The following is a 15,751-nucleotide window of genomic DNA, read 5'->3' on the forward strand; positions in this document are numbered from 1 at the left end:
TATCATTCCAGTGATCCTACGTCGGATCCTATGTGAGATATCATCTGGGATTCACAAAAATCATAGTAAACATAGCGTTAATAAGGTATTCAAGGTTAGGACTGGATCTGGCAGTACTCACACACGAATCTTTCTTGTACGTATAGGTTATCCATCATTAGTTCTGTAATAATAACTTTATATTTTGATCCAAACATTACACAATTTACTGTAGAAAAATGGCTTGACACGACCAAAACTAAATCAATCACAACTGAACTATACTATATCTTCATTAGAAGTATATAAAGGCAATTATATAATGTACGAAAATTTTAAATATCAGGTAATTGTACCTATCTAAGAACAAAAAACAAAGCTATTTACATTTGTGGAGTAATAAAAGTCTTTTGTGTTTATGTTCGGGAAAGTCCCTTCTTATACCGTTATCGTACTGAACATACATCGGGCTTTACCTAAATAGTATTTATGAAATTGAACCATAGAGAAATGTTTCATTTCACGTGAAAAGTTATGTTCAATATTTCTCAACCAAATCTGTAATAGAACGAAAATTGTGCTTTTAATCATAAAAATAATGTTTGTCGTATTTTTAAATTGATATTTTAAAATGATGGCAGTTACGACTTATTTTACAAAATCGTCACATAGTTTAACGTACAATGCGTTTCGTTAGTGCAAGGAGTTCTAATACAAAATATTAAAAATAATTATTTTATAATTGGCGTTATTAATTATTTATAATAAGTAAAGTTATTAATTTCTTTAAGTCATTAAGATCTATTTCGATAAAAGTTACCTATATTTTTAATGGGACAGTTTCTTCTTTTTTATACTTCGCAAATGTAATTATGTGGAGAAATTTAACGAAATGTCATTGAACTCAAGCGCTTGAGGATTGTATTTGCAATTTTTTATATAAAATTTTATTTCTGATAATACAATTAAATATTAATCCCCAGAAACTAATATAAAAGTTCGTGATCGACGTTTTCTTATAATATTATTTTGTGAATCGAATTTTCACTTCGGCGTTTTTTGCTGATATATTGTGATATTTTAAATTATGATAATAAGTGTCCAATCGTATTAATATGTGCTGTTTTATGTGTTTTTATTTGTAAATATTACATATACAGTTTACATAGGTAAGATCGTTATTAACATATTTTTTAAATATAACCTTACAAAAAAAAATTGCAAACTTATAAAAGTAAGAAATTTTTTATAAACTTAGTTTGTTTTCTTTTATATTTTAATATCATTTCATTCATTATCATGTCATTGTTATTTAAAATATTATTAAAGGCTACTTCGATAGCGGTTATTAGGAATTATCGGTAAAGTTATAATTTGGTATAATTCATATTTGAGGGAATAAATTAAAGCTATCTATCTGATTTTTTTTTAAATTTTAAAATTAAAAGCCTAAAATGAATAAAAATATCAGTTTTACATTGATTTTTACACTAATAGCCAGTTTCAATACTCTATCTATCTCTAAATTTGCTTACTAGCGATAGATTTTTGACACAATTTATATGGAGTTAACGTCAAAATTCTATCTCTAGTAAGCAAATTTAGAGATAGATAGAGTATTGAAACTGGCCATAAGTCATTTAAAGATTAGCTGTAATAGTTATCTAGATTATTTAAAAAAGTTTTCACAAGTTACAAACCCACATACAAACTAATATGACTGTTTAGGTAAATATAAAATACGCCATTAACGCCAAATAAACTGTAATTTAAAAAAAAAGTACATACCTTGTTCCTTTTTTAAATTTTCTTAGCATCTCAAGCTATTTAATCCATGATCCATCACTTGTTTTGAAAACTAATACCATTAAAATTATAGTCTAATATTTCAAAGCTGTAAACTGTGCAATCATTAAAAAAATATTTAGAATAAGGCTAAATAAATTATTTAAATGTACTTGCTAGATGTGGGGGTATATTTACATTTAAATATATGAACAGAATATTTCTCCAGTAGCATACAATCTTGTGTCTGGGGTTTGATATAACTTAAGATATTTTTGTTTTTGATTCGGGTTGATCAACAGTTGCAAAGTCTTGCACTAACCTATATGGACAGTACGTTAGTTAGAGCTGGGGTGAGTTGTGTTGACAGAGCCCGTAGGGTCTTAATGTTGTCATCCATAGGTTCCTGTGAGTTGGACCATATTATTTCATTACAAATTGTGTTAGTTTGTAAAAGCTTGTCTAGGCTAGACTTTAGATTAAAAGCCGTCGAATTAATTTTGTAACGAAATTATGCCGATAAACATGATATATCCTGATCAAATCTGGAGCCGACTGTCTGGAGAAGTACCTCAACCTTACAGCGCTTCAGCCTGTAATATCCCACTGCTGTGCATAGGCCTCTTTCCCTATATAAGAGAAGAATTAGAGCAACCTTACAGAAGATCTAAATAATACTGATCTCAAATTAGTCAATAGGTGTTCCCGTGAGTAAGGTAGAGAATTTCTGGGGAGGTTAGTAGGGCACACACAACATGTGTCGGCAACACGCTTATAATTCTTCTGGTGTTGTAGGCATTTATGGGCTATGGTTATCACTCACCATCAGGTGAGCTGTTTGCTTGTTTGCTGACATAGGTATATAAAAACGTGCAACCTATGCCATATATTTGCCGCCCTAGTCAAATTATATTATTAAAATAAAGATTTATTGATTTCAGCAATGGAGTCTTCGTGTACCCGTTTCACAGCAGCAGAGGGTGGAGCAAGGTTAGCGGCAGTCGCCGGTACAAAGAATATCCTTGTCACAGAACACACGTCCTTCATATCCACTAGTGTTCTGATCGAACATGCGTACAAGATACGAGGGTAGGTTGATAATAATGATAATTTATTTTAATGTGCTGGCCAAATAATAAAATAATTAAGAATGTCAATTGTAAAAAAATAAAAAATAAAATAAATGAATTATAAAATAAAAAATTAATGGATTTTTTACTGTGGGCATTTTTACAAAGTAATGAACAAATAAAGTTATATAAATTATTATTTTTTTTTTTTTATAAATCTGTTTTATGTATCTATTAAATGTAACACAGAATAGAATTAATTGCTAATATATAATAAGGCTATATCTACACTGTATTATAATTTTTTTTTTTTGTTTTTGGCAATCATTTAAGATTATTTAAGGAGGTTGCTGAGTCTTAAGGTATTAGGGGTTTATTAACTGTGTGGCTACGGTACTAAAGAATATAGCCACCCCCTCTCTTCCCGTGGGTGTCGTAAAAGGCGACTGAGGGATAACACAGTTCAGCTACCACCTTGGAACTTTAAAAGCCGACCGGTGGCGGGATAACCATCCAACTGCTAGCTTTAAAATACACAGGCCGAAGACGGGCAGCAGCGTCTTCGAGAAGACAAAGCCAGTACTGCGGTCACCAACCCGCCTGCCCAGCGTGATGACTATGGGCAAAACACATGAGTTCACTTTATTTTTGGCGTAAACTTGTGGAGGCCTATGTCCAGCAGTGGACTGTATAGGCTGTAATGATGAAGAATGAATTGTCTATTTATTTATTGAAGTAACACTTCTTTACGCATGGTTGACTTCGAGATTAAATTGGTTGGGGGGCGTCGTGGTAGTGTGCGAAAGCGATCCCATGGCGTCCCCATTAAGGTGCCGGTGGAAAAAAGATGTGGATAGTCTGGGGATTAAGTTGGTAAATGTTTGACGAGAGCGTTGCGAAAATAGTGATTGGTGAGGCAAATGGAGCAAGAGAGGTGCAAGCACAAATTTTCTTTCACCTTTTCTCTCATATCCAGTTACGTTTCGTTTCACGTATATCTAGGTCACAGCGCAGGCCTATTGCGCAGAATTACTTCACTCGTGTGGTCTAAAGCACACTCGTTTTTTTTTATTACTTTCAGATTACTGTCAGCGGGTCGCCAGCGCTCCGTGTACATCACAAGGGCGTCTCGTATCAAATGTACGGCTCACGAGCTCACTATACTCACAGACCTCTCCGTGGTGAAGGCACATGAGTATGGCGAGGTTGAAGATTGGGAAAATGAATTGGAGCATAAAGAGGTAATGTTGTCATTTTTATATTAATTATTAGCTGAATTAGCAAACGTTTTGCCATATGGATAAAGACACCATTATCACTTCTCAATGAGGTAGGGCAAAGGGGAAATATCCTGATCAAAATCTGGAGCACCCCGACTTGGGACACCGTCTATAAGCTACGGTAATCTCTTAGCATCAGGTGAGCCGTACACGTGTTTGCCGAACTAGTGATATATAAAAAAATTACGTAGTTTTAAAGATCACACACAGCGGGAAGCGACTTTGTTTTATACTATGTAGTGATATATCGCTTCAGCCTGTAATATCCCTACTGGGCACTACTACTGGGCATAGGCCTCTTTCCCCCTGTAGGAGAAGGATCAGAGCTTAATCCACCGCGCTGCTCCAATGCGGGTTGGCGGATATATTCCCTACTATGAGTAACGATCGCTGTCAGGTGTACATGATAGCAACCGGGACCGACGGCTTAACGTGCTCTCCGAGGCACGGTGGCGAGACCCACAAGAACTGCACAAACACCTAGACCACGGCAAACACCTGTATGGCCAATACTAATGTTTGTCGTTTGCGGGGATCGAACCCGCAACCGCCAGCGCAACAGGTACAATCCATGGCTGTAACCGTTGCGCCAACGCGGCGTCATATATATACATTTATTTTATATGTTAGTCCTTTCCCAAAAGTTTGCCTGGAAGAGATTGCTGTATTGGCGATAAGGCTGCCTATTGCAACTAATGCATGTATACTTGTATTTCCCTAATGTAGGAGTAATGTATTGTTAAATTTTTGTATTGGAGTGCAAAAGTGTAAATAAACAATAAATATTTTTAGGTACTCGTGTGTACGTCAGAAGTCATCAGAACCATACTGGAAAAGGGTCTTTTGAGTATAGCGAACATGAACGTCTTGATCATAGACAGCTGTCACTTGATATTCAAGGATCAAAATTTACAACATGTGAGTTACTGTATAAATTACATTACATAATGCATAGGAGATTTTATTAGCTATAGATAATTAAATGGCTTAAAATTATTTTTATTATGATAGCTTTATATGCTACAATATCTTCACAAAGCGGTCATGTCACCGATATTTGCGCTGAATGTGTCTAGTTCGATTCACACTCATAGCGAATATTTATCTTGACAAGGCAAATGTTTGTCATGGTCTGGACGTTTGGCCTTGTCAATTGAGTGTTCCTGGTTACAGAAGTAAATAATTTTGGTGGCCGTTGACTGTGAGGCGTTTATTGTTATACTAGCTGTGCCTGCGACTTCGTTCTTGTGTATTTTCATCATCATCATCATTACAGCCTATACAGTCCACTGCTGGACATAGGCCTCCACAAGTTTACGCCAAAAATAACGTGAACTCATGTGTTTTGCCCATAGTCACCACGCTGGGCAGGCGGGTTGGTGACCGCAGTACTGGCTTTGTCGCACCGAAGACGCTGCTGCCCGTCTTCGGCCTGTGTATTTCAAAGCCAGCAGTTGGATGGTTATCCCGCCATCGGTCGGCTTCTTAAGTTCCAAGGTGGTTGTGGAACCTTGTTATCCCTTAGTCGCCTCTTACGACACCCACGGGAAGAGAGGGGGCGGCTAAATTCTTTAGTGCCGTAGCCACACAGCACAGCCTGTGTATTTTAACAAAAAAAAATTTTTGTTAAGTTTGCAGAGTTACAAAATAAATAAATTTCTAAGATAAAAGTAGCCTAAGTTACTCCTTACTACATCATTTACCAGTGAAATTCCCATCAAAATAGGTCCAGCCCTTTCAGAGATTAGCCGGAACAAACGGACAGGCAGAGAGACAGACAAAAATTGTAAAAAATTTCATTTTGGCATATGTACCGGATCCTAAAAAGCATAAAAAGCATCATCATAAAAAGCGGTTTATTTTAATATGACAAACAGACGCACCAATTTTATTTATATATATAGACTAGCCGACCCGTACCCACTTCATTGGGTGTTAATTATTTTGGTGATGCAAATATATAGTAAAGTTTCTCCAACTTGAGTTACATATACTATTATTTTTCACTATGTTTTTTTTTCCGAAAACAATAAAATATAGCCTGTATCACTCCTGAATAGTGTAGCTTTCTGTAAGTGAAAAAACTTTCATGACCGGATCAGTATTTACGAAAATTACCTCCTACAAACAAAGAAGTTATAGTGCGTTCAACAAGCCGAGATACCAAATGTAAACAAACTAAATGCGAGGTCATTCAACTATGCAGGGTTTTGTAACTTTTTTTTTTTACTTACAAAATTTTTTTAAATGTAAAATATATTTATATTTTGTAATTACTGTATTAAATATAATTAATTAAATATAATTATGTACTTAAGATTTGATACTTCTTAAATAATAATTATCGAAATATAAAAATCACCCGAGCGCTTCAGGACTGACGAAATGAAATAAAAATAAATAATACAAATTCAAAGGGCCGTACGCGGTCCGATTGTTTTCAAGGCCAGTTAAAGTATCGTTCGACCTTGCAGGGAGACGTGCAGCAGATAGCAAACAAACAAGATAGAAAGAGATAGACTACATTTTGTTTGTTCCGTCGTCGCTACGAAAAAAATGATGGGCCTTGTTTACATTTGGTATCTCTTCTCGTTGAACAGACTTTAGTAACTTTACCTCTATAATATTAGTATAGATTTAGTTTTAAACTTGTACCAAAACAATCAAATGCTAGTACGCATGGAAATATGGAATGAATGTCTCCTTTATTTTATTTATTTGTTATCACCCCCAAGTGGATATCAAATCTGCAACCGGTGATGTCAAGGTGACAAGCACCGCTACACCAGAAGACACTCAATATAGTTTTTTTTTTTCAGGTGATGAAGTTATACAAGGCCAGTGATGACAGCCAACGTCCAAGGATACTAGCTCTAACGTACCCACTCTTCACCGCTCCCACATCAAACGAACAGACGGACACGGATAAAGAAATAGATGTGAACGTTAAGAAGGATTTTGATGATAACGAAAATTTGGACGATTTTGATATGTACGAGAAGTTGGAATGGAAGATTGTTGAATTGGAGGAGGCCCTTTGCTGTGAAATGGATTTAGCTGAAGATGTAGATGGAGGGAAACGGTGAGTTTTCTTTTCTTTTACTTACCACACGGCCCGGTATGGTAGGATTGTAAGCGGTTACCGTAGCCTATGGCAGTTGTATGAAGGAGTATTCCAAATGCATTGCTGACCATAGATGTTGTCTCTTTTTAGTTTGACAATTATTTTTATACAATATTATCCGCCAGAATTTGCCAGGTCTTGCGAATTGTCAAATATGCGTAGTTTAAAAAAAAATGTTTATTTTTTTTTATTTTCTATTTATCTGCAATTCTCTTAATTTATCATTTCATATCTTCAACAAAGTGTAAACAAACTTAACACAAAATGTAGGCAGGTTAAACCAGCTGTTTTCGAGTTAACAACCGCTTTGACGACGGTTTCCGGGTTCGATTTCTGCTCGGAATGAATATTTGTGATTGTAAAAATATTTCTTTCCGGTTTGGATGTCTGTCCTTGTGGGTCCCGGTTGTTATCGTAAATACCTAATAGCGATCGTTACTCATAGTAGGGGACATATCTGCCAAAAGAAAAATTGGCCCAGCCGTAGGATGTTTCAGGCTGAATCGTGATCCCGTATTTGCAGACGCTCTCTCCGCCCAGAACAGAATTCTCTAGAGGAGACCGCAGAGGGTCTTAGCTGTGGGATCTATACGTGGGTACCGTACGGTGTCATGGACGCATGGATGGAGCGATCCGCCTTGGGAACTCCAGGTGCTTGCGGAAGTGTACCGGTATCGGTCGAGCCTCCGAGCTCGAGGACAAATTCCGATTGCGGATCAGATTCGTAGGTTTAGGGCTCAGGCTCAGAGAGCCTTGATCGATTGGTGGATGGCAGGATCTGGGGTTTCCAGCGGCGGGTCTAGCGCCAGTGGATGCCATACGTCCTCGCCTACGTTTCTGGGTCAAAAGACGGCACGGGGTGCTATCCTTTAGACTGACACGGGTACTTACCGGGCACGGATGCTTCGGTAAGTACCTGCGTCAGATCGCGGGTAGAGAGGCCACCCCTGCCTGTCACGTGTGTGGTGAGCCACGTGATACGGTGCGTCACACTCTTGAGGACTGCGCCCTGGTGGCCGTAATAGTCAAAGATCTGTCGCTATCGAGCGTGGTCCACAGCATGCTCGGCAACGGCAGGTGCTGGTCGGCCGGAACCTCCTTCTGCGAGGAGGTCCTGGCGTTAAAGGAGGCTGCGGAGCGACAGCGCGAGGCTGACGACAACCCGCTCCGCAGGAGACGACCAGGGGGAAGGAGATACCGTTATGCGCTCCTTCACCCTTCGCAGTAGAGAGGGAGAAGGGCACCACTATTCCTCTCACTCACCGCCGGGGCGATAGAGCGCTCACAGTGCCCGTGGGCGCTCTATAGACGAAGGCGGGAGCGATCCCGTGGCGATGAGGGCGCCGCTGGGCTTTAGTGGGTTGTGTGGGTTGGCCAGGAGTCCCACACTCCCGTCGGCCTCGTCGGCGGGGTGTGGCGAAAAAAAAGAAAAAAGGGTGAATCGTGATTGTGATCTCGAGTTTAAAGTTTAAATAACGTTTTAATAATAATTTTAATTTATACAGATAGACTTAATTTTTTGATTTATTACAGTCTTTCATCGACAACGGCCAAGCCTAAGGAGGTGATAATCGAATACGGCCCTCGAGCGGACACAGAAGCCCTGCCGGAGCCCTACGTGGAGCTGGAAACTTACATGAAGGATAATATCAACCATGCGTTGGATTTTATTAATGAACATAGGTATATTTACTATTTAACCGACTTCAAAAAAGGAGGTTTTCATAACTTTTTACTGGGAGTACCGATTTTGATGATTCTGTTTTTAATCGATCCATTATTCTGGATTTAATCGATCCTATTTCTTTTTAAAATTGATCGTGGTTGTCATACTGCTTAATTATTATTTTAAATCCCTACGAAAAAAGGTGTTATAAATTTGACGTTGGTGTGTATCTGCTTGCGTCACCGATTTCGATGCAATTTTTTCACGTCAAAGCGAGTTTTTTTTTGCAGTAGTTCTTAGCCGTTTTTGCTAAAATTCGATCCAGCAATTTGAAGACCTCTTCTCATAAAATATTTAAAGCATTCTTGGCATAAAATGTATGCAATTTTGTAACGGGTTTCTTTTTTAAATTAATAATTATAATAATATGTTTTTTTGTTGCTGTATAACAGGTATGACCCCGCCGAAATATACGGTGATGATTTGTATGACGAATTCAAGGATATTCCAGACCCCACGGCGGAGCCTAAGCAGATTTTCATGGAGTTCTTATATGTTTTAGAGAAATTGGGTAAGTTAAACAAGAATTGTAGTAAAACAACACGTTGCTAGATATAGATAGATGGCCGTTAAACTTTACTATCAATTCACCTTCTTATGTAGTCACTATACATTTAACATTACTTACTAGAACATTTTCTGAAATCAAGTAAATATTTACTTTTGAAATTGTACATAATACCCACACTAAGTAATACACGTGTCGGCACCTGCGCTGTCGTACGCAATTCGCAAGGAATTTACAAACAACAGATGCACCGATCACGCCACCTAGCACATCGTTCGATAGTCACCTACCCTCACTTACCTATTACTCTACTACTATTAATATACAGATGTCGTTTCAGGTCCCTACGCAGCCGACAAGGCGGCCATATCTCTTCTAATCAAGCTCGAGAAACTTAAAGTCAAGGTGCCTTACGAGAGACATTTTTTATTACTTTGCCTCTGTACGTCGGTCTTCGTCAAAATAAGGTGCTACGCAGATTTGATGTTCTCTACGTGTACATCTGACTGGGAAAAGATAACAACCTTCTCGACGCCAAAAGTATTGAGATTGGCCGAGATTCTAGAACAATTCCCATCACCGGATACCCAGAAGAATGATGAAACAAAAAGTATAGAATCTGAGAAACGAATAAAAGAAGATAATTCAGACAGTTCGGACAACGAAAGCAAAGTATTAAACGATAGCTCTAAAACGGAAACGAATGCATCCGAAGACGGTAAAGAGAACGTTACGGAGCCAGTAAAATCGAAAATAAGCGATTTATTGAACGTAATCGATAAATGTGATTTTGTTAGTTTGGGTGATAAGATTCAGGAAAAAGTTAATATGTTAGAAGCGAATCTAAAAGACTATCAGGATTATGAATTTAAGAGTGAGAAACAAAGTGATATTAATGTGTTTAGTAAAAGAAACTTTGTAGATAGTGTTAAAATAGGTTTCGGTAAGCGTTCCGGTCATAGAACTAAAGGTCGCGGTAGGGTACCGAGGAGTAATGCGGCGAAAATACTCCAGATGCAGCAAAATCCGGACGCCTTGTGTGGCATCGTCTTTATGAAGGAACCTCTGATGGCCAAGACTATGTTTCTGATGATTGTGGTGCGTATATATTGTCTATTTTATATATTTTAATACTTTATTGAGGTAAGAGTACGGCAGGAAATATCCTGTTCCAGCATGGAGAAGGCCGACCGGGGAAGAGCCTTGACCTTACAAAAGATCAGCGATAAATAATCATGCTTTCAAGCAGTGTCGTGTTCCTGTGGTGAGTAAGGTGACCAGAGCACATAGGGGCGATTGGAGGTAGGGTTGGCAGTGTTTTTGCAATAGCCCTGGTCCTATAAACATCTGTAGGCTGTGGCATCCGGCTAGGTATGGTAGGCTGTATGCTTGTTTGTCATCTTTGTAATAAAAAAATACTTTGCCAGGTAAAAAGTTTAGTATAATTCTTTTATTAAATGTTACAGTACAGATATTAGGTAACCATGTGTATATGTATATATATATACAGATCGAAGATATGCCTAAAGCAAAAAAAATATCAGTCCGTTGGCGTAGTTTGTAGCGACACTACTTTCTGCTGCAAGGACTGTCGTTTCGATTTCTTTCTCGAGTCTGGGTGGGATATATTTCTTTTTTTTTTAAATATTATTTATATGTATGGTAAGGCTTTGGTTAAGAACCGTCGAATTATCTAAGCTCTAAATTTGACCGGTTATCGGCATAATAATAATAATAATAAATACTCTTTATTGTACACCACAAAGAAACATTACAAAAAAAGTGATACATGAAAAGAAAGATGTACGGCATAATTTCGTTACAAAAAAAAAAAACCCCTAACCTATCTAACTACCAAATTAAACTGTTTATTGACATAAATTTGGTTACAAAAAGAAATAACCCTAACTAATCTAACTTCAAAATGCTAGCCATATGTATTTATCGAAATTAAAATGTATTGCTATATCCGCCAACTACTCCCCTATAACACAAGGATTGAGTTCCGTTCCGTTCGCCTCGCCCGATCACACTTTTCGCAACGCTCTCGTCACACATTCACCAGCAGCAGTCAAGCGTACGTAAAGAAGTTTTACTTCGATACCTTAACAAAGTACACAATAAAAATATATGTATATCTATCCCATTACAGGACTTCTCCCGCAGTAAGCCGTCCCTTTCTCAGCTGTGCGGCCAGTACTGCGCTAAGGAGGCTTTGGGGGGGCAGAAGGAGGGGAAGAAACAGGAAGACGTACTTAAAAAGTTAGTTATTTCTCACTTTATTTGTTTGCTGTTGATTTAAGATTTTTTAACTGAGGTAGGGCACAGCAGGAATTCCCTGCTCAAAATATGGAGCAGCCCAACTGGGGTAGTACCTCGACCTTACAGAAGATCACAGCAAAATGATACTGTTTTCAAGCAGTATTGTCTTCCTGTTGGTGAGTAAGGTGACCAGAGCTCCTGGGGGGATTGGGGATTGGGTTGGCAACGCGCTTTGATGTCTGGTGTTGCAGGTGTCTATAAGCTACGGTAATCGCTTACCATCAGGTGAGCCGTACGCTTGTTTGCCGACCTAGTGACATAAAAAAAAATATATTGATGATAGAGATGTATCGATTTAGTGGAAATTTCGTGCAAGATATGATTAAATTTACGGACAATTTTTTTTTTGAGTTTAGTCCTTAAGAATCGATTTTAATATAAGGCATTTTTTTTTAATTAAAGCATAATTTAATTGAGGTATGAAAAAAAATATGACGATTAAAATCTACGGAACGTATAACCTCTTCACTTCGTCGTCTATCGGAACCCAATAGGGTAGACGATGACGTTTTCTAATAACGTCATCGATCGATTGATAGATGGCGTTATTTGATTCACACGCAACGGTTACAGCCATGGATTGTACCTGTTGCGCTGGCGGTTGCGGGTTCGATCCCCGCACATGACAAACATCTATATTGGCCATACAGGTGTTTGCCATGGTCTGGGTGTTTGTGCAGTCCTTGTGTCCTCACCGTGCCTCGGAGAGCACGTTAAGCCGTCGGTCCCGGTTGTTATCATGTACACACCTGATAGCGATTGTTACTCATAGTAAAGAATATATCCGCCAACCCGCATTGGAGCAGCGTGGTAGATTAAGCTCTGATCCTTCTCATACATGGGGAAAGAGGCCTATGCCCAGTAGTGGGATATTACAGGCTGAAGCGTTATTTGATTCATTTTGGCATTAATCTTTTTCTTAGACTAGTAAACCTTTCTTGTGACACACACGCACACTTTTAATTACCTGTGGAGTTTCTTGACAATTCTTCTAAGTGGAATTTAAATTTCGAATCGGTGGTAACTTTATTTAAAACTAATATAATTTTGTTTTTGTAAAACTTTGATTTAAAATTGCTTTGAAAACCTACTCAGTAGAAGAGTACGAAGTAGTTTTTGATTTTGAGTTCGTGGGTAGTTGTGAATTTTTGATTTGATGTCTATTCACAAAGTTGAAAATTATAAAATTTTGAGACTTTCGATAGATCTGATATTTCGTATATTTAGACTTTAGGATTTAGAAATATTTTATAACTAAAAGTATAAACTACAAAAGGCCATACATAATAATTTAGTATACACGTTATGAGTTGTGTGTCTGTGCATGTATGCGTGTTTACGTATATGTCTTAAATTCATTTGTAAGTAACAAGTGCGTATTGATTTAATCAAGAGGGTTTCATTTTAGATTTTTTTTCTTTTGTTTTTCCACAATAACTTATTTGTTTATTTATTTATACAGGTTCCGTATGCACGAGTGTAATCTACTGCTGGCGACTTCTGTCCTGGAGGAGGGCATCGACCTCCCGAAGTGTAATCTCGTTGTTAGATGGGATGTACCGCCTTCGTGAGTTATTCATACTTAAATTCCTGTAATTCTGGTTAGGTTTTAGTACTAAGACTTTGGTGTTTATAAGTGTGACATATAATTTCACATGAAGTTAATTGATCAGAAATGTAAATAAAAATTTAAAGGCTTCTCCATTCTACGTGACATTGGCGAAATCATCTGTGCTAGTTTGGCACACATAAAGCTGAATGAATGAATGAAAAATTTAAAGGACAGTGTGGTGGAATATGGTGGAAATAAATAGTGAAGTATTTAAAAAAAAAATAGTGTCTCTTCGTGAGGGGGGAGATTTAAAGAGTATCCTCTCTTTAAAAATTAAAATTTAGTGTTTTGAAGTGTAATTGTCAGATGATATGGAAAAATAATTAAACTAAAAAAAATATAAAAAGTCTTCGAGCAATGCGTCTTGCCTGTGTTAACATAGGGAGCCGAGACGTGTACACAGACGAAGGGACTGGTCTACAAGTTTAAAGTCGCTCAACGTGCAATGGAACGGGCTATGCTTGGAGTTTCTCTCAAAGATAGGATTAGAAATGAGACTATCCGCGAGAGAACGAAAGTAACCGACATAGCCCACAGAATTAGCAAGTTGAAGTGGCAGTGGGCTGGTCATCTGTGCCACAGGACCGATGGCCGTTGGAGTAGACGGGTCCTGGAGTGGAGACCGCGTCTTGGCAAACGCAGTGTGGGACGTCCTCCGGCCCGTTGGACCGACGATCTACGTAAGATCGCCGGTGTAGGCTGGTTGAGGATTGCGGAAAACCGGGATGTCTGGTGCGAACTTGGGGAGGCGTATGTCCAACAGTGGACTGCAATAGGTTGAATTGACTGACTGATAAAAAATATGGTGGCTGATGAAGACGGATATTAATAAAGTATCCGGAACATCGGTTATCTAAAAAACTATAATACCATATAAATTAGTAGCTGACCCTGCAAACGTTGTTTGCCCATATATGTAATTAACCCCCTAATCCCCCCTCCTGTATAACTTAGAGGTATGAAAAATAGACGTCGGCCGATTCTCAGACCTACCCGATATGCACACAAAATTTCATAAATATCGATCCAGTCGTTTCGGAGGAGTATTGTAACTAACATTTTAACTGAGGTGGGGCACAGCAGGAATTTCCTGCTCAAAATATGGAGCAGCTCGACTGGGGTAGTACCTCGACCTATAGAAGATCACAGTTAAATAATACTGTTTTCAAGCAGTATTGTCTTCCTGTTGGTGAGTAAGGTGACCAGAGCTCCTGGGGGGGATTGGGGATTGGGTCGGTAACGCGCTTGCGATGCTTTCGGTGTTGCAGGCGTCTATATGCTACGGTAATATCTTACCATCAGGTGAGCCGTACGCTTGTTTGCCGACCTAGTGATATATAAAAAAAAAGAATGTAGACACCCCATCTCTATCCGTGGGTGCCGTAAGAGATGACTAAGGGATGTATGTATGTATGTATGTTGTACACGGGCTATTTTCCGCAACTCGATGTCTTGATGCGCCTTTTTTGCGTGATCGGCTGGTGGGCACTATTCGTGCCAGCCAAGCTCCTTGAGGAAGCCTAGCAGACCCTTCACGTTGCCGACGACTTCCTGGAGCAACCTCGGTGTCCCAAGGTGTAGTGCCCTGTAGTTCGCCACACCACCGCATTCCAGCAGGATATGTGAGGCCGTTTCCTCTGCCTCCAGGCACGCTCTGCACAGGGGGCTGTCTGTAACACCTAGATTGTGTAAGTGCTTGTTAAGCAAGGCATGTCCCGTAAGCGCCCCGACCAGTAGTCGGAGCTGGGCTCTTCCATAACCGCGAAGTTTGCGGGACAATCCTGGGTTGATCGTCGGAAGAGCTTCCTTGGTCTGCCTGCAGGTAGTTAGGTTTGTCCAATATTCTTGGTGCATTACCTTGGTGTTGTGTCGCAGCTGGCTGCGCAGCCATCCGAATGGCAGAGGCAGAATGGGTTCGGGTCCGTGGACCCTCATCTCCGATCCATTCCTCGCCAGTCGGTCGGCCGCGTCATTGCCTCGCGATCCACTGTGTCCCTTTATCCATTGAAGGGTAATGGTGTTCGTTTCACTTACCTTCGTCAGAGCTCGATGGCACTCGTATATTAGCCCTGATGTCATAATGTCGCTCTGTAGGGCTTGCAGGACCGATCTGCTATCGGAAAGTATTCGGATTGGAAAACCCTCTACCTCTCTAGACTTGATCGCTGTTGCTGCCATTATGATTCCCATACATTCCGCCTGGAAGACGGTGTTGTGGATTCCTAATGGCGATGAGATGTGGATATTCAGGTCTTCTGAGTAGACCCCAGAACCTGTACCTGTTGATGTTTTCGACCCGTCTGTGAAGATTCTTAACTCCCTAGGGTTGAGGCCTTCACCTGGGT

The 15,751-nt window shown here is 39.2% G+C and overlaps 1 protein-coding gene across 1 annotated transcript in view; it reads left to right on the forward strand.

Moving 5' to 3' along the window:
- Nucleotides 1–2,707: 2,707 nt before the first annotated feature.
- Nucleotides 2,708–15,751, forward strand: part of LOC123666097 (endoribonuclease Dcr-1) — a 70,107-nt gene continuing 57,063 nt past the window's right edge. Inside the window, exons 1-9 of the mRNA XM_045600303.1 lie at nt 2,708–2,853; nt 3,916–4,075; nt 4,907–5,032; nt 6,934–7,196; nt 8,772–8,921; nt 9,357–9,475; nt 9,813–10,570; nt 11,625–11,734; nt 13,257–13,361. Of these exons, the coding sequence (XP_045456259.1) occupies nt 2,708–2,853; nt 3,916–4,075; nt 4,907–5,032; nt 6,934–7,196; nt 8,772–8,921; nt 9,357–9,475; nt 9,813–10,570; nt 11,625–11,734; nt 13,257–13,361 (1,937 nt within the window). The remainder of the gene's footprint in view (nt 2,854–3,915; nt 4,076–4,906; nt 5,033–6,933; nt 7,197–8,771; nt 8,922–9,356; nt 9,476–9,812; nt 10,571–11,624; nt 11,735–13,256; nt 13,362–15,751) is intronic.

The sequence above is a fragment of the Melitaea cinxia genome, chromosome 25 (assembly GCF_905220565.1).
Source record: "Melitaea cinxia chromosome 25, ilMelCinx1.1, whole genome shotgun sequence".
NCBI classification, from domain to species: domain Eukaryota; kingdom Metazoa; phylum Arthropoda; class Insecta; order Lepidoptera; family Nymphalidae; genus Melitaea; species Melitaea cinxia.